The sequence below is a fragment of the Nyctereutes procyonoides genome, unplaced genomic scaffold, assembly GCF_905146905.1.
Source record: "Nyctereutes procyonoides isolate TBG_1078 unplaced genomic scaffold, NYPRO_anot_genome, whole genome shotgun sequence".
Lineage (NCBI taxonomy): Eukaryota > Metazoa > Chordata > Mammalia > Carnivora > Canidae > Nyctereutes > Nyctereutes procyonoides.
In genome coordinates this window covers 42840471-42859861 of record NW_026575051.1, presented here as the reverse complement: position 1 = coordinate 42859861, position 19391 = coordinate 42840471, and the positions used below count along the sequence as shown (strand labels likewise).

Here is a 19391-nt window from a genome sequence, read left to right as displayed (position 1 = left end):
TTTTGAGAGAGCAATATGAGTAGAGTAGAATAGATAGAATCTAGAGTAAACTTTTCTATATTTGTGATTTTGGATAGGCTACTTAAACTTTCACGTAAATTTCCTTTCTGTAAAATGAAGGTTCTCACATATAAAGAGGCAATATGAGTCTGAAATTTGTGTAAAGCCTGTGGTTGTCTGTATCATAGTTCAGAAGATGGTCGATACCTGTTTTGTAACTTATGGGCACGTTGGCAGTCATGTAAGGGTTTGAGTGAAAAGCATTCCAAGCAGAAAGGACTCTAATATAAAGTAATGCCATTTTGTGACCTGTATACTAATATGTCCTCTTCCCCCTACCCACCATTCTTTTTTTGAAACATTTGTTGGGTGCTTACATATGAATAAATGGTCTCATTTATTTTTCAGAACAACTCAGGAGATAAATAGTTGTTCCCCACTTTATACAAGTGAGAGAATTGAAGCTTAGGAAATTGTAATGTGTCTAGGATTATTTAGTCAGTAGTGTACTAATGGGTTCCTAGCTCTGGTGTTCTGAATTTAGATCTGAATTTTACATGCTACATGATCTTCAGGCCTAATTGATATCCTCTTCCTGAGATCACAAGACTAACCTTAACACATAAAACATAGATATTGGGCTTAGATTTGTCAGAGAATGGCATGATGAGATTTGTGTTTTAGGAAGATACCTAAACTCCTAACCAAGGATAAGTGGAACAATTATGAGGTCTCTACTTCTACTGGCTAACACCTTTGTGGTGGCCCAGTGCTCAAGGCTGAACAAAATTACCTGTAGCTGGCTATACTGCTCCAACTCAGTTTCCCATCAGCATTTTTATATTCACATATAAAACAATTTTTCACCTTTAATTTTTATTTGTTGGTTTTTAAAAGTTTGTTTTGTTTTTCTAATTTCCAAAGTATTTAACCCTTACTCTACTTCTTGGCTGTTCTATCTGTAATCAGGCTAGAAACTTGGGAGTTCACCACATCTTGTCAGTTCAAGAGCTTAAATATATCTAAGTGTGTCTCTGAATCGCTCACTTTCTTTAGACCTAAAGAAAGGCACAGAAAGCTGTCTATAATCTGACCCATCCGTGTGTATATATTAGGCCTCACTCTTTTCTGTCTTCTGAATTACTTGGAATTTTCAGAATAGACGAAAATGATTCTAATGCTTTCATTTATATTTATTGTTCCCTCTGACTTGAATGCCTACCCACCCTGAATTTATCAGGCAAACATGTACATCCTGATGTGGGAAATCTCTCTTTCTTGTCAACTCCCTATTTCTATGAGTCACTTGCTTTATCTTTATTATAAGTTTATAATCATGTTTTTATTGTTTAAATAAAATCAGTCTCCTTTATCAAATTGTGATCCTTTGATGGTAGATTATAATAGGTAATAAATTTTGTTCATTGAATGCAGATGTTAAATGAGCTGTAGTTTCACTTAAGTATTATCCATGAACTTGTATTTTTTTCATGTTATCTAAAATATTTGTATTTATTTTGTATGTCCAGTACCTTGTGACCTGCTGTGGATTCATTAGAGAGGCAGTAGTGTAGTAGAAATAGCGTGGACTTTGCTGTTAAACAGATCTATGCTTAAATTCTAACTCCTCTTTTATTGGTGCTATGATTTGGGTGGCTTAAACCTGTTTGATATGTAAGATATCCAGTATGTATCAGGTGCTTAATAAATATTTATTTTCGTTGCTTTCTTTGCCTTCAGTAAGCATTTGCTGAATGCATAAATAACATTTACACTGGTAATTGGAAATATGGGCCTGGAGTTTAGGAAAGATGTGAGGGTAGAAGACATATTTGGGGGTTATGAGCATATCAGTTACAGTTAAAAGCTAGAAAGAGATTGAAATTACCCAAGGAGAATATGAAGTAGAGGGGAAAAGAAGATTGAGGATGAAACATTGAGAGAAGCCCAAAATTTGAAGGTAAGGGGTAGAGATAACGTCTTTGGAAGATGTGGTGAGATGGAGTCCATGCTTAAATGCTTCAAGTATCCCTTCCTAAATACCTTAGGAGAATGCCAGATTAATGACCAAAAGCAGGTAAGTAAAATAAAATAAGAACTGAAAGTAGTGGAGTGCCTGGGTGGCTCAGTGGGTTAAACGTCTACCTCCAGCTCAGGTCATGATCTCAAGGTTCTGGGATCCAAAGCCATGTGGGCCTCCCTGCTCAGTGGGGAGTTGGCTTCCCTCCCTCTGCTCCTCCCCCTGCATGTGTATATTCTTTCTCTCTCCCTCTCTCAAATAAATAAATAAAAATCTTTAAAAAACCAACAACTGTGAGTAGCTAAAAGTATCTGGCAGTTTGGAGGTGATTTTGGTAATCTTAGTGTATGTAGTTTAATTGGAGAAGTATAGAAGTATCAGGGAAACCAGGTTGCAGAGACCGTGAAACCCAAACATGAATTTTGAGATTAAATTTGTTACCCTTTTGTTACAGAAGTAATATTAGTAATTAAAAGATATTATTTGTTGATTGCCTGTTTTGTTCCAGGTACTAGACTAAGCAATTTCATTTACAGTAACCCTGTGAGGTTGGTGACATTGTCTTTGTTTTCAGATGAAGAAATGAGAGATTATGTAATTTTTAGTTATGTAACTAGTAACAGCTGGCATTACTATATTTGAATCCAAATATGTAAGACTCTCAGAAACTCTAGCTCTTAGTCACTTCCATATTTATGTTCATAGTATTCTATATGTTTCTCTATATATTATAGTATGCTATGATTTTTACATTTAATATTCCTTTTTTCCATTTAAATTGTCTATATAGTAACAGTTATGGAATTTTCTATAGTTATACGTTAATTCTTTCATGTAATGTTTGAGTTATTTGCCAATAAGTAGTTCTTCTCAGGTATTATGAATACACTAAAACTACAACGGTGGGAAGATATTTAGAGCCTCCAAAGAATGAAATTAACTACAGTTGACTATTTTGCCATGTATCTCATTTTCCAGTTTTCACATTTTAAACTACTTGAAGCTTTGGTACCTTTTTGTTTTTGATACCAATCAACAGTTGGGATAAATGTTATAAGGCTTATATCAAGTTATAAAACATACAGACTAGTAGAAACAATTGAGGCTAAAGAGGATTGGGAGTCCTCTAATTCTGTGCTGTCACTTCCAGATGGGAAAGTCAGAAAGGGAAGAACTAGTTAAATTTAGGACTTTTGACTCTTAATGTGGTTTGAAATGGGAGTTAAAAGTGCAGATTTGCACTATCTATGGTGCACAGGAGGTTTCCCTATACATACAGTAAACTCATCATATGTCCCTCTTTTTTTTTTTTGGTCCCTCTAAATAACTGCCTCATAAGTGTTTTTCTGATCACTCAGTGTGTATTTAAAAAGTTAAAATGAGGGTTCCCTGGGTGGCTCAGTCATGTAAGTGTCTGCCTTCATCTCGGGTCATGATCCCAGGGCCCTGGGATGGAGCCCTGGGTCTGGTTTCCTGCTTGGCAGGGAGCCTGCTTCTCCCTCCCTCTTTCCTGCTCCCCTTGCTTGTGGGTGGGCTCTTTCTTTGTGTGTCAAATAAATAAATCATCTTTAAAAAATTAAAATAAATAAAGTATTTTGGGGAATTTAAGTTTTATTTTTAAAATTCATTCAATTTATTTCAAACAAAAAAAAAAGCCAGTTGAACTAGTTCATCCATTTCTGCACCCCTACCCCCATCTTAGAAATATCAATCTATTCTCTTTGTGAGCTTGTTTTGTTTTTTAAAAATACCACATATGAGAGTCATAAGCTATTTTCTTTCTTCTGATTTATTTCACTTAGCATAATGCCCTTGAGGTCCATCCAAGTTGTTGCAAATGGCAAGATTTCATTTTTTTTAATGGCCGAATAATATTCCATTGTGTGTGTGTGTGCACGTGTGTATGTATAACTTCTTTATCCGTTTATCCATTGATGGACGCTTAGGTTGTTTCCATATCTTGGCTATTATAAATAATGCTACAGTGAACATGGGGAATCCATCTATTTTTTCAAGTTAGTGTTCTGTTTTCTTTGGATAAATATCCGGAAATGGACTTGCTGGATCATATGGTAGTTCTGTTTTTAATTATGGGGGGAGCCTCCATACTATTTTCCACAGTGGTTGTATCAATTTACATTCCCATCAATAGTGTAAAAGGGTTCCTTTTTCTTTACATCTTTGCCAACAGTATTTATTTATTTTTATAATAGCCATTCTGAAGGAGTGAGGTAATATCTCATTGTGATTTTGATTTGCATTTTCGTAATGATTAGTAATGTTGAGCATTTTTTTTGTACCACTGGGCACATTTGGAAAATTGTCTATTTAGATCTTTTGCCCATTTTTTTTTAATCAGATGGTTTGTTTTTTGCTCTTGAATTGTATGAGTTCTTTGAATATTTTAGTTTGATTAGCCCTTTGTGAGATGTATGACTTGCAAAAATTTTTCTCCCATTCAGTAGGTTGGTTTTTCATTTTGTTGATGGTTTCCTTTGCTATGCAGGAGCTTTTTAATTTGATGTGGTGCCACTTGTTTATTTTTGCTTTTGTGACTTTTGCTCTTGGTGTCAGATTAAAAAAATAATTTCCAAGACCGATGTCAGGGAACTTACTGCCTGTTTTCTTTTGGGAGTTTTTGGTTTCAGGTCTTATAAGTGTTTAAAACCATTTGAGTTAATTTTTGGGTATGATTTAAGATAGGGAGCCAGTTTTATTTTGCCTGTGGCTGTCCAATTTTTCAACACCCATCTATTGAAGAGATTGTCCTCTTGCCATTGTGTATTTTTGATTCCTTTGTTGTAAATCACGTATGCATGGATTTCTTTTCCATTGATCTATGTGTTTCTTTGTATGCCAATATCCTACTGTTTTAATTACTAGTTTGTAATATAGTTTGAAATCACAGGTTGTGCTGCTACCAGCCTTGTTCTTCTTTCTCAAGGTTGCTTTGGCTACTTGGAGTCTTTTTTGGTTTTAAGATTGTTCTGTTAAGTATTTATGATCAGTTCCTTGGAGAAGAGAATTTATATAGAATTTCTGTTATAAAAGTTTTAAAATCTAACCATTATGAAATAGATTGACTGGTTATTTAAAATACGGAGGACTGGGGTGGGCGCCTGGGTGGCTCAGTCGTTTTAACCGTCTGCTTTTGACCCAGATCATGACCTCAGGGTCTTGGGATCAAGTTCCACAAGGTTTCCTGCTCAGTGGGGTGTGTGCTTCTCCCTCTCCCCCTACCGGTTCCTGCTCTCTCTCGCTCTCTCTCTCTCTCAAATAAATAAATAAAATCTTAAAAAAAATCCAGAGGACTAAAATAAAATAAAATCCAGAGTACAAAAATATTGAAAGAAAAATAATTAGGAGATAATAAATAAAAAGATGATGGAGAAATGTTGAATGGAAAGTAGTTCACTCTAGATATAAAATTTCTAATATATAGGTGGTTAGTTTTCTAACAGGATGTAAAGAAACTGAAGAATAGTAATTTATCATATCATATAGTTGACATTGTATTTCATTTCTCCAGATCTGAACAGGGGAAAGCAGACAGTGTAGCATATTGGAAAAAAAGGAAATAAAGGCTCTTATATGGTGGCTGAGTTTTCTAGATTTTCCTACAGCCTGTCTAATCAATATATTAGTATTTCTATTTTTTGGATGTTTATTTTTGAATAGGTATTCATGCTCATGGTAAAGCATTCAAAATTGGGTCATTGTAAAATATAAGTAAGTGTGCCTTCCATTTCTGTCTCCAGCTAGTGGTGCTCTTCTCCATAGGAACTGCTGTTAATCATTTTCCTGTGTATTCTTGGAGACATCTTTTGTACATATTCATGCATAATCATGTAAATACATATACATTTTTTCCAGAAAGAGTATTAATTTACATCTCATTTTAAAGAACATTGTACAGTGTATCTTATTAGAGATTATTTCATATAAAAATACATAGTTGCTTCATTCTTTTTGATGCATGAATAATACTCTTTTGCATGGATATACTTTTAGCTATTTAGGGTTTTTCCATGCTTTACTATTTCAAACAATGACTCAGTGAATATTCTTGTACTTATGCCATTTCACACATAATGTAAGGTTTTACAAGATAAATTCCTAGAAGTAAAATTGTTTGGGTCAGAAAAAATGTGTATTTTAAATTTTAAATTTTCATAACTATACTAAATTGCTCTCCAAAGAGATTATATGAGTGTATATGTTTACTGGCAATGGAGTAGGTATGTATTTTCTTACAATCTTGTCAGTACATAATATCAACCTTTTGATCTTTGCTATCTTGTTAGATTAAAAAGTGGTATCTTATTATAGTTTTTTTTTAAGTTTTTATTTAAATTCCAGTTAGTTAACAGTGTTATATTAGTTTCATGGATACAATGTAGTGATTCAACAATTCCATGAATCACCCTTTGTTCATCACTGACAAGTGCACTCCTTAATCTCCATCGCCTATATAACCCTCCCCCCACCTCTCCTGGTAACCATCAGTTTGTTCTCTATAATTAAGGCCCTGTTTCTTGATTTTTCTCTTTTTTCCCTTTGCTCATTTGTTTTGTTTCTTAAATTTCACATTTGAATGAAATCATATGGTATTTGTCTTTCTCTGACTGACTTTGCTTAAGCATTATACTCTCTAGCTCCATTCATGTTGTTGTATGGTCTCTCATTATAGTTTTAATTTACATATCTTTTGAGTGAGATGAGTCTATTAAAAAAATCTGTTTAAATTACCCCCCCCCCCTTTTTTTGAAAGTATCATATTCTTTGAGTTTTATTCTGTTGGTCTCTAATTTGTAGAGACTATATGGTAAGGTAGATTTTCTCCTTTTTTGTCTTAAAATTTTTTTTAATGTAGGCTTTAAACTGATTAAATTTTTATAATTTTTATAATTCTCAAATTTCAGATTATGCTTTAAAAGTCCTCTTGTACTTTGAAATTGTAAAAAAGAATCTCCCATGCTTCTCGTGTTTTTATGGTATTATTTTTGTTTATCATTGCCCCATCTGGAATTTATATTGGTATAAGGTATAAATAAGTATCTAAAAGTTTTTTTTTTCACGTTGATACCTAGTTGTTTTGATACCTGATATTTAATTATCATCTGCTCGTATGGTGAAGGACTTTCCAGGCACAGAGAACATTATTAGAGTGTCTAGCCCTTAATAAAAACTGAATGATGAGAGAGAGGATTGGCTTTTGTGGTGGTGATGGGTGGTGTTGGATGGTGATGGTGGTGAAATAATTTTAGGGGGTAAAGTTTTGAGATGGGATTGTTATAAAGATGGTAGAATTAAGTGTGCTTATAATTTGTGGGGACATAGCTAGTAGAGTGTAAGAATACAGGGGAGAAGGAATGAAGCTTTTGGAAAGAAAGCGATGGACTCCAAAGTATAGATACAGTGGTTGACCCCAAACAGGAGACTGGACAAAAGGCGGTAAAGCTGATTGATATAGTTCTAGAATTCTGTGGATGTGAAGTATGAAGGTGAAAAGGTGATACATTTTTATTTATTTATGTGTTTGAAATAGGAATTGGGGCACTTATTTTTTTAGGGGGCACTTAAATATAGAGGTAGTTGTAAAGCACTTGAGAGTGAGGGGTAAATTTTGTATTTTTTACTTTTTCTTTCTCTTTCTTTTATAGGTCACCCTTGCAATTATGGATATTTAAAAGGATCAGACAGTGTGGAGGGGGAGTTCCCCTCCTCACTCCCCCTTGGTGCTTGATTCCAGGAATAATTTATAAACTGTGGAAAGTTTTTTTTTTAATAAAGAATTTGCATTTGATATAAACTTTATAGAACTATTTATAATTTTTTGATTTAAGTGCCAAAATAAATTGTACAAAGATATATAGTTTTATACTATTGCCATTGAGGATTTAAATTATAATCCTAAACAAGTCATTTATTCTCTATAAATCTTACTGAATAGCACCTTTTTGTCCTGGCTTTTTTATTTTTAAAAATTAGTCTTAACTATTTCGAAGAACTACTAAGCAGTATAAAACAATTAGGATGAATTCTTCCATCCCTGACTGCACATCAAAGTGTCGATCCCTGAAGCATGCTTTGGATGTCCTTTCTGTCGTAACAAAGGGGAATGAAAACCAGATTAAGGCCTTTCTCTCCAGTTATTGTTACAATGCTGCAACTATCAAAGATGCCTTTGGCAGAAACGCCCTCCACCTTGTTTCCTCCTGTGGAAAGAAAGGAGTATTAGATTGGCTTATTGAGAAAGGAGTGGATCTGCTGGTGAAAGACAAGGAATCAGGATGGACAGCTTTGCACAGAAGCATTTTTTATGGACATATTGATTGTGTTTGGTCTCTCTTGAAGGTAAGTATCATTTGTTTACTTAAAACTGTTTGGTCTGGTATATGTTTTTCTTAGTCTGTTTCAAACACCCCATTTATTTTCCAGAGATTTGAGTTTGTTCTTATCAATTGTTTGTTATCTTTTACTATTGTAACCGACTCATCTTTAGAATTCAAATCCCATATATATTTTTATTTAGACTTTTTATGATGTAGATTTTAAGCATATACCAAAGTTCCAATACATAGTGGACTGTTGGCTAGTTATGTTATACATGTCCCTGCTGTCTTATCTCCTACTATTTTGAAGTAAATCCCACACATTTTATCATTTCATCAGTATTATGTATCTTTTAGTACATTTTTAAAAAACATTTTATTTATTTATTCATGAGGGACACAGAGAGGCAGGGGGAGAAGCGGGCTCCATGTAGGGAGCCTGACGTGGGACTCAATCCCGGGTCTCCAGGATCACGTCCTGGGCTGAAGGCAGGCGCTAAACCACTGAGCCACCCAGGCTGCCCATCTTTTAGTATTCTTTTTTTTTTTTATCTTTTAGTATTCTTAAGAAAAATGATACACTTTTTTGTAACTGTTATTAGCTTTAAAAGGGCACTAGTTATTGAAATATAACATTTAGGGACTGTTTTTGGGTACTATGTTTCTTCTTGTTTGGCTAGGATATAGTTGTAAAAAAAATAGAGTCAGTTTAATTGAATTGAAATTTCCCACTAAGTAAATTAAATCTAGATTTGTTGTACTGTATAGTCAAATAATGAAGTTTTCTGAGATGTATCCCAATGTCATTTCACTGATGAATGCACGTTAACAGTCAAAAGTCATGAGTTTTAAATGGAAAAGTTTTTTTTTGTACAGGCATTTTGTCATGTTTGTAGAGGATACAGAGAAGAGCAAAACACTTCATTGTCCTCAAGGAATTTATGGTCACATTAGGGAGTTTATCTTCAGTGTCTTCATCTATTTTTGATTTTAAAAAAAGTTTACTAATAGTACTGGTAATTCCTCTTATATCTAAAACGTTTGAATATTGGTTCAATTCCCTTTATTTTATACAGAAAGCTAGGTTGGTAAGAGTTAACACATCTTACCAGATCTACTCTTATCCTCTCCCACCTCTAAAACCTCACCTTTTTAACAGTTTCTGCTAGAAAGTTGGATGACTCCTAGTCCTGTCAAGCTTATGAGCATCCTTGGGTTTTCTCTTGTCATAGGAATTGCCATTCAGGTGTCAAGATTTGGGGCTTCAGTTTGAAATAGGGCCTGGTCTGAATTTTGAACCTTCCTTCCCTTTGAAGTTTCATTTCCCTTTAGAAATCCTCATTCTTTCCTCCTTGGCTAAGAGAAGCCAGAAAATTGTGCCTTTGGCCACCTTGTGCTTGGCTTGATTGTCATTTGTCATCATCAAAGCCCAACTGATCAATGATAGATATCTAAGAGTGGATACATTGCAGTGGTAAAATTTTCCCACAGAAACCTTTTCCTATCCATTTAGTATTCATGTCTCAACATAGCATATCCTTTTTTCCTTTGACCTTTTAACATCATTTAATTGGAAGGGACGCAGTGATTGGGGTGTGCATGTCACTTCTATTTCTGGACAACTGTAGCATTTAAAGTATTATGACAACTGTAGCCCTTAAGGTATTATGGTTGGCAGAGAGAGACTATACACAAGTACACATTTTAAATAAATTGCATTTGATAACAACTTTATAGCTATAAGACTTTTTAATTACCAAAACAAATTGTACAATAAATATACACCTGTACTACCGGTTCCTGATTGCCAAAGATAAGAGAAACCTCAGCAGAAACTACTTGTCTACCAAAAACTGGAATAGAGACAGCCTATCTTATACATATCTTCTTTGACTCCTTGATTTCATGACAAGATGAGTGGCTGTCAAAGACTCTTTATGCTTGTAGGGTCCTGTTGTATGTTATTGGTATATCATTGTTTTTTCATACAAATAGTTTACTTACATTTCTATTCTGGAAAAACTTGCTTTATTTTCATTTTTATTTTTTTAAAGAGTTTATTTTATTCATGAGAGACACAGAAAGAGAGGCAGAGACACAAGCAGAGGGAGAAGCAAGCTCCTCAAGGGGAGCCTGATGTAGGACTCAATCCCAGGACCCTGGAGATCGCGACCTGAGCCAAAGGCAGTTGCTCAACAACTGAGCAACCCAGGTGTCCCAAAACTGCTTTAATTTTCTTCATTTGTAAATAGAACTAACCTAATCATAAGGTTGTATGGATTAAATGCTCTGCTATTTGTAAAGTATTTGGAACAATTTTTTTTTTTTTGAGTGCCTGATGTGTTCCACTGATCTAGGCACTGATCTAGGTCATAGGGATATGTAATGAACACAATAGACAGGTTAAAATAGAGATAAGTCTAATTGTTGAATGTCTTAATAAACTGTCAGCAAGTACCAAAAGTTTTTTTTTTCCAAAGATTATTCTCAAAAAGAACATTTTATATTTAAAAAACTGTAGTGAAGTTACAACAATATCAATTGAACATTACTATCTGTCCCCCTACCCCTCTTCTATTATATTTTAAAAGATAGAAAAGTATGGTATTAGGGATAGGGTGTGCTAACTGCCTTATATAAGTGGGACAGAAAATGTTCTCTTTCATGTTTGATTTTGAACTGTGAAGATATAAAAATTACTTTAAATTCATCCTTAAAACACATAGACACATTCTCAGATTTTTTTATTAGGATTTATAAGAAGCTACAATTAAACATTGCTTTAAAGTTTGAATACAAAGATGAAAACCTGTATCGCACTAATAGAAATAAAGGAATAGAATTGTCTTAAATGTAAATAACAGACGTAACAAAATTCAAGGCAGGAAGAGATGCAGCCTAGATGATCACATCATATTTATAGAAAGTAAATTCTGATATCAATATCGTCCTGCCGTTATTTGAAGTCTTTATAGCTCTTAACTGAACTAGACATGGAGCATGGCTCTTTTTTTTTTTAATTTTTAATTTATTTATGATAGGCACACAGTGAGAGAGAAAGGCAGAGACACAGGCAGAGGGAGAAGCAGGCTCCATGCACAGGGAGCCTGACGTGGGATTCGATCCCGGGTCTCCAGGATCGCGCCCTGGGCCAAAGGCAGGCGCTAAACCGCTGCACCATCCAGGGATCCCACCATGGCTCTTTACATACATAAAGTATATGTGTGCAAGCACAGGCACATACAGAGAGACCCAGAGCTAGGGCAGCTAGACTTGCCTAACTGTAGAAAATTTTCATGTCTAGTTCATTTTGATTTTAAATGTTACTTATTTGTTCATGTTTCTAGTTCTTATTTTAAGAATTAGATTTTTGATTTTTTTTTTTTTTTTTTGGTTCTCTTCTGTGTGTGAAAAAATGTGGGTGGGCATAGGAGGTAACATATATTTATATATTTATCTCTCTCTCTCTTTTTTTTTTTTTTTTAGCATGGTGTTAGTCTGTATATTCAAGACAAAGAAGGCTTGTCAGCTTTGGATCTTGTAATGAAGGATAGACCAACTCATGTAGTATTCAAAACTACTGGTAAGAAAATTCCGCAAATATATTTCATGAAGATACAGCTGAGAAAATTTTAGTGAAGCTTTGTTCATTTTAAAATACATGAGAAAATTTGTGTGTGGATATCTGCAAAGAACTTTTATCTTGGTGTATGTTAGCTGATTATTTTGGGTTTTTATTCAGAACTCTGATTTATTTTGTATTTTCAGTTTTAATCTATATTATGTCTGTGAGAATAAAAACATAGCCAAGTGGGAAGACAATTAGAATTGTAACTACTGTAAAGTAATTAATGTGCATCCAGAAAGCAACATCAGTACTTGAGGTAGAAGGGAAAAGGAAGTGATTCTTCTACTTTCATATCTTTTTGATTTTGCTTATTTCTCTAATTTGTGTGCCTTTGAACTTTGGAAATGGGAATTGGTGGAAAAGGAGAAGAAGTTTACATGAGTCCACTCTATAATTTGCATTTAAATAGTGAGCAAGCTAAATAAGGACACATTCTTTTTTCATTTTTATTTCTATCCTTGATACTGTATTGCAAGTTATAGTTATAATTCCATTCAAGAATGGTATGTTATATGCCTTCCAAAATAAAAATTAAGACTTAGATCATAAACTTAGCGGTGATTGATTTTTTTTTATTCCACTTTAATAGGTATCACTAGTGTGATTTTTACATCTATCAAGAGCAAACTATTGAAGTTAATATTTCTCTAGGAAAAGTAACTTAATGATACATTTGCTTCTTTTAGAACCTTTATATGTGTATATGTAACATATAAATAATATATGTATTAGTAACATTCTGTATTTAAGTAATTATTTTCATGGAAACTAAGTGGATACAGCAGGTGGTATTTTATTCATTTGGCAATTAAACTAGCTGCTAACAAAACCAGGAACAAGTATTAGATTCCTAGCATTGAGACAGACTTGTGCTGATTTAGATTTTCTGGTTTCTATTTCTAAACTTAGATAATATGTTAATAGTTTTATAATGTAAGAGATAAAGTTGACAGCGTCTTTCTAAATATGCTGGTTAAATTAGAGTCTGTGTTTGAGGTAAACTGATTAGTAGGGTATATAACTCAACTGTATTTGTTTTAAAATATTAAAGTATAAAAATTAATTTACATTTTAGATCCTACAGATGTCTACACCTGGGGAGATAATACAAATTTCACCCTGGGTCATGGAAGCCAGAATAGCAAACACCATCCAGAGTTGGTGGATCTGTTCTCCAGGAGTGGGGTTTATATCAAGCAGGTATTTTGAAGTACAATGAGAACTTTCAGAGATTAAAAATAACTTTTGTGTTTGATAGTTTATTTTTTATTTGGATTATGTTAACTTTGTGGAAGGGATAGTAACATTTTAATGAAGAAATCAATCAACAAAACTTCACTAATTCTATTTTAGATTTTGTTAGCTTTAATATTATTTAGATCATGTTAAATACCATAAAACTGAGATGTTTGTGCAAACAGTATTAGAAATTAGAAGGCAGTATAGAGATACTACTTTAAAAGGTAAGAGCTTCTATTGATTTTCTAGCATTTGTTTTCATTTCACAAAAATTATAGTTCTTCACATTGTTTCTCTAGTGAATTTGTTTTTGAAACTCACTGTTAGTTTCAGGTGAGCAAACCTGAGTTCTTAAATATGGGTAATTATAAAATTTTAGTTGATATAATTGTACAGTTTTGGTCTTTGGTCTTCATTATGCTGAATCATGTTTTCCACCTCCGTGGATTTTGTTACTCTTGACATACTCAATTTATTCCATAACGCAGTGTGTGTGTGTGTGTGTGTGTTCGTTCATCTGAGCTTACTAGGTCCTCATAATTCTTAAAATGCTATTCTGCCCATTAGCAGCCACTAATGATTGATCACAGGGCACTTAGAAAAGATACCTCTTTTCCTTTTCTGAGATAATACATGGTGTAGTTACCTTGTATGAGCTGAGATTTTCCAGGAGCAAGGATTTTTAAACAAGAGTAAAAGAATAAATGGTAGTGTTAGGAAACCAGATACTGGTTATACCTTCAGGTCCTAAGATATATGTGTTATGGAAGAAATGAGCATATTTATCCTTTGTTAGGATGAAATGGTACACTTAAGGAGAAAGCTATACTTAAGGCAAGGAAGTGAGAATATTTTGTGAAGAGATTAAGGATGTAAGGAATTTGATTTACCACAGAATGAGATTGAAGCAAGCACTGGATAGGTTATGAAGGAAGTCACTGTAAATTACAGTCAGAAAAGAGAAGACAAGTTTTATGGGAATATTTACTAAGCACCAGTTATACAGAGAGCCCCATTAGTAGTAATTGAAATGGACTGATTCTATACTCTAGAACTAAATGAATTAATATCATGGGGCAGATATTATTAATCTCAGCACAGTATATTCCAGAGAATTAAGATGAAAGGCATAATCAGTTACCTCCTTAAAAAAATTTGGAGGTTTGGGCAGCCCGGGTGGCTCAGCGGTTAGCACTGCCTTCTGCCCAGGGTGTGATCCCGGAGACCCGGGATTGAGTCCCACGTCCGGCTTCCTGGATGGAGCCTGCTTCTCCCTCTGCCTGTGTGTCTGCCTCTCTCTCTCTCTCTCTCTCTCTCTCTCTCTCTCTCTCTCTGTGTGTGTGTGTGTCTCTCATGAATAAATAAATAAAATCTTAAAAAAAAATTTAGAGGTTTCAAGGTTGGAAGACTTTTTCTTTTTAAGATTTTATTTATTCATGAGAGATAGAGAGAGAGAGAGAGAGAGAGAGAGGCAGAGACACAGGCAGAGGGAGAAGCAGGCTCCATGCAGGGAGCCCGACGTGGGACTCGATACTGGGACTCTGGGATCACACCCTGAGTCAAAGGCAGATGCTCAACCGCTGAGCCACCCAGGTGTCCCAAGGTTGGAAGACTTAAACTCTGGTATTGGTTGTTTAATATAAGTCAGGAATAGAATGGCATTCTAATATTGAGTATAAAACCAAGCAAAATGTATTATTTCTGGTTTCAAAAAATGATTTTTCCTTTACAGATTCTAAATTTGTGTTACAAATATGAATATAATGTTGGGTTTTATTTTTAGACTTTTTGGGTATTTGCGGTATAATTAAATGAATTAATGACTTTTTTATTACTTAGATAAATATACGTATTCACAGAACTTACCAAGTAATTAAAAGATATGTGTGAATAGAGCTTGTAAGTCAGCTTCTAACGTTCTTATTTTCCATAAGAACCTGATTTTCTGGAAAATAATTCTCCGATTGCTTTATTTTGTAATAATTTTTTATATCCAAAGTTAGAAATATTATAGGTGACATAAGAAATGTAAAAGCACATAATTTTTAAAAAGAAAAAATGATTTTTAAATGGTATTAAGGTAAAACTAATATACTGATATTAGATGGTTTGCAAAATAACAAAGTGTGGTGGAGGGGTTAAGTATGTATGTACATAAACAGGCATACTTTGTTTTATTGCACTTTGCTTTATTGGACTTCACAAATACTGGATTTTTTACAAATCGAAGGTTTATGGCAGTTTTGCATTGAGTAAGTCTTTGCCATTTTTCCAGTAGCATTTCTTTACTTCGTGTCTCTGTGTCACATTTTGTTAATTCTCTCAATAATACCAAACTTTTTCATTAGTATTATACAGTTGACCCTTGAAAAACATGGAGGTCAGGACACTTGAACCCCTCCATTCAATCAAAAATCCATGCATAACTTCTGACTCACCAAAAACTTAACTGCTGTTGATTAGAAGTCTTAACTGAGGAACATAGTCAATTAGCACATACTTACATGCATTATACACTGTATTCTTACAGTAAGGTAAGGTGGGGAAAAGAAAATGTTATTAAGAAAGTCATAAGGAAAGAGAATACATTAAAGTATTGTACTATATTTCCTGGAAAAATATCTGCTTATAAGTAGATACACACTGAAGTTCAAACTGGTGTTGTTCAGAAGTCATTTGTATATTTGTTCTGGTGATCTGTGATCAGTGATCTTTGATATTACTATTGTAATTGGTTTTGGGTACCACAACTGCATCCATATAAGATGGTGAACTTAATTGATAAAGGTGTGTGTTCTCATTGCTCCACTGGCCATTGTTCCCTACTTCTCTACCTTTTCTTGGGCCTCCTTAATTCTCTGGGACACAGATTATTGAAATTAGTTCTGTTAAGAACTCTGTAATGTCCTCTAAGTGTTTAGGTGAAAGGAAGAATTGAATGTCTCTCACTTTAAATCAAAAGCTAAAAATGATTAAGCTTAGAGAGTAAAGTGTGTCAAAAACTGAGATAGGTGGAAAAGTAGACCTGAACTAGCAAGTTGGCCAAGTTGTGAATTCAAAGGAAAAGTTCTTGAAAGAAAAAAGTGCTACTCCAGTGAACACACAAATGTTAAGAAAGTGCAACAGCCTTATTACCGGTATGGAGAAAGTTTTAGTGACCTTAGTATAAGATCAAACCAGACACGGGGGATCCCTGGTGGTGCAGTGGTTTGGCGCCTGCCTTTGGCTCAGGGCGCGATCCTGGAGACCGGGGATCGAATCCCGGTGCATGGAGCCTGTTTCTCCCTCTGCCTATGTCTCTGCCTTTCTCTCTCTGTATGACTATCCAAAATAAAAAAAATAGAAAAAAGAAAACTATTTTAAAAGATCAAACCAGACACAACATTCCCTTCGGCCAAAGCCTAATCCAGAGCAAGGCCTTTAACTCTCTTCAATTCTGTGAAGGCTAGGAGAGGCGAGGAAGTTGCAGAAGAAAATTTGAAGCTAGGAGAGTTTAGTGGGTTCATGAAGTTTAAGGAAAGAAGCCGTCTCGCTAACATCAAAGTGCAAGGTGAAGCAGCAGGTGCTGATGTAGATGCCCCAGCAAGTTATCCCAAAGATCCAGCCAAGACAATGCAGGCTGCTGCACTAAAAAAACAGATTTACAATGTGGACAGACAGCTTTCTATTGGGAGAGGTCAGTGAGTGGCTTCAAAGCTTCAAAGGACAGGCTGATTGTTTTGTTAGGGGCTAATGCAGCTGGTGAAGCCAGTGTTCACTTAACAATACTAAAAATCCTAGGTTTTTTTTTTTTTTTAAAGATTTTATTTATTCATGAGAGACACACACACACACACACACACACACAGAGGCAAAGACACAGGCAGAGGGAGAAGCAGGCTCCATGCAGGGAGCCTGACGTGGGATTCTATCCCAGGTCTCCAGGATCACGCCCTGGGCTGAAGGCAGCACTAAACTGCTGAGCCACCCGGGCTGCCCAAATCCTAGGGTTCTTAAGAATAATGCTAAATGTCTTCTGCTTGTGCTCTAAAACTAGAACAGAGCCTGGGTGATAGCATGGTTTACTGCATGGTTTACTGAATTTATGTCTTAAGCCCACTGTTGAGACCTACTACTCAGAAAGAAAAAAAGATTCTTTCAAAACATTATTGCTCGTTGATGATGCACCTCATCACCTGGGAGCTCTGATGGAGATGTACAATGTGATTGATGTTGTTTTCTTGCCTGCTAATGCAACATTCATTCTGTGGCCCATGGATCAAGGAGTCATTTTTGACTTTCAAGTCTTATTACTTAAGAAGCACATTTCACATGGCTATAGTTGCCATAGATAGTGATTCCTCTTACGGGTCTGGGCAAAGTAAACAGAAAATCTTCTGGAAAAGATTCACCGTTCCAGATGCCATGAACATTTGTGATTCACGGAAAGATGTCAAAATATCCACATCACAGGAGTTTAGAAGAAATTTGATTCTAGCCCTCATGGACGACTTTGAGGGGTTCAGGTCTTCACTGGGGAAAGTAAGTGCAGATGTGGTAGAAATAGCAAGAGAACTAGAATTAGAAGTGGAGCCTGAAGATGGGACTGCATCGTTGCCATCTCATGATCAAACTTGACGGGTTGAGGAGCTGCTTCTTATGGATGAGCAAAAGGTGTGGTGTCATGAGATGCATTCTACTCCTGGTGAAGATGCTGTGAAGACTGTTCAAATGACACTAAGGATTTAGAATATGATATAAACTTAGTTGATAAAGCAGTGTCAGGGTTTGAGAGGATTGACTTCAGTTTTTAAAGAAGTTCTACTGTGGGTAAAATGCTATCAAATAGCATTGCATGCTAGAGAGAAAACATTCATGAAAGGATGAGTCTGTTGATTTGGTTAACTTCATTGTTGAATTGTTTTAAGAAATTGCCATAGTCTTCCCCACTTTCAGCAGCCATCAACACTGAGGCAAGACCATCCACCAGTAAAAAGATTATGACTTGCTGAAACATCTGATGATGGTTTAGTATTTTCTAGTACTAAAGTATTTTTAAAATTAAGATATGTGCATTATTTTTTTAAAGACCCCGTACTATTGCTTATTTAACAGACTACAGTATAATAGAAACATAACTTTTATATGCTCTTGGAAACCAAAAATTAATTAGACTCACTTTACCGAGAAATTTTCCCTATTGTGCTAATCTGGAACCAAATCCACAATATCTACGAGATATGCCTGTATTTAAAACTGCTATTGGTTTCATATTATTGCCTTCCATGAAGTTTAGTCCTTTAATTAGCCTTCTGATAAGGGTATGTGAATATATAATTGCGTGTCAATAGGGCAAGGAGTGTTTGGAAAGATGGCAGGTAGAAAAGGAAATGGGGAAGAGGGTAAAACTTGAAAATAAGTTTTATTTAAAGCCATGTAATCATATTAAAGATATATTAGACAGAAACAGATATTAAAAGGACATACTATTGAACCACCAAACCCTGTATAGGCGATACCTTTTTTAAAATATTCTTAAGCCATATGTACTGTTTTCTTTAATAACATATTAGTATTTTTGATTTTTGTGCTTCATGTTGTACTGCTTCGTTCTTGTTTGTGATTTTATAGTTGGGAAACAGCTGACTACTGCTTTTCCTAGTTGAATGCTTGAGATTTGCATTATCCTTTGTTTAGTGTCTTTTGTGGGTAATATATACTTAAATGGGAAAAGGAAAAAAGAAATTATCAGCATTTGTAGACATAGTTTTAAAATTGTATTTTTAATATTTATTATAGAACTATATATTATAGTACATACATATATATACAAAATAGAATATATAATGAATTCCCACATACATGTCATCCAGCTTAAATAGCAGTATTCTGTAATTTATTCTTTTTATAAAAGTTATTTTATTCAGAGAAATTTAATCATATTCTTTTGTTTTCTCCTAGGTGGTGCTTTGTAAATTTCATTCAGTGTTTCTTTCTCAGAAAGGGCAGGTTTATACCTGTGGTCATGGTCCTGGGGGACGTTTAGGCCATGGAGATGAACAGACATGCTTGGTAATTGAAATGTCATTACCCATCTTAGGTAACTTCAGTAAAATTTCCCTAAAATGGAAGCTTCAGTTAACTAAAGAGACATTATTTTTAACCTACTATAAGCAGAGAGTAGTATAAC

General features: G+C 34.6%; 1 protein-coding gene across 4 annotated transcripts in view; it reads left to right on the top strand.

The window, feature by feature from the left end:
* Positions 1 to 19391, top strand: part of IBTK (inhibitor of Bruton tyrosine kinase) — a 97695-nt gene that overhangs the window by 2396 nt on the left and 75908 nt on the right. For all 4 annotated transcript variants that reach the window (XM_055330057.1, XM_055330056.1, XM_055330055.1 and 1 more), the window contains exons 2-5: positions 7684 to 8377; positions 11842 to 11938; positions 13059 to 13183; positions 19163 to 19273. In XM_055330057.1, the coding sequence (XP_055186032.1) occupies positions 8057 to 8377; positions 11842 to 11938; positions 13059 to 13183; positions 19163 to 19273 (654 nt within the window). In that variant the 5' untranslated portion in view covers positions 7684 to 8056. The remainder of the gene's footprint in view (positions 1 to 7683; positions 8378 to 11841; positions 11939 to 13058; positions 13184 to 19162; positions 19274 to 19391) is intronic.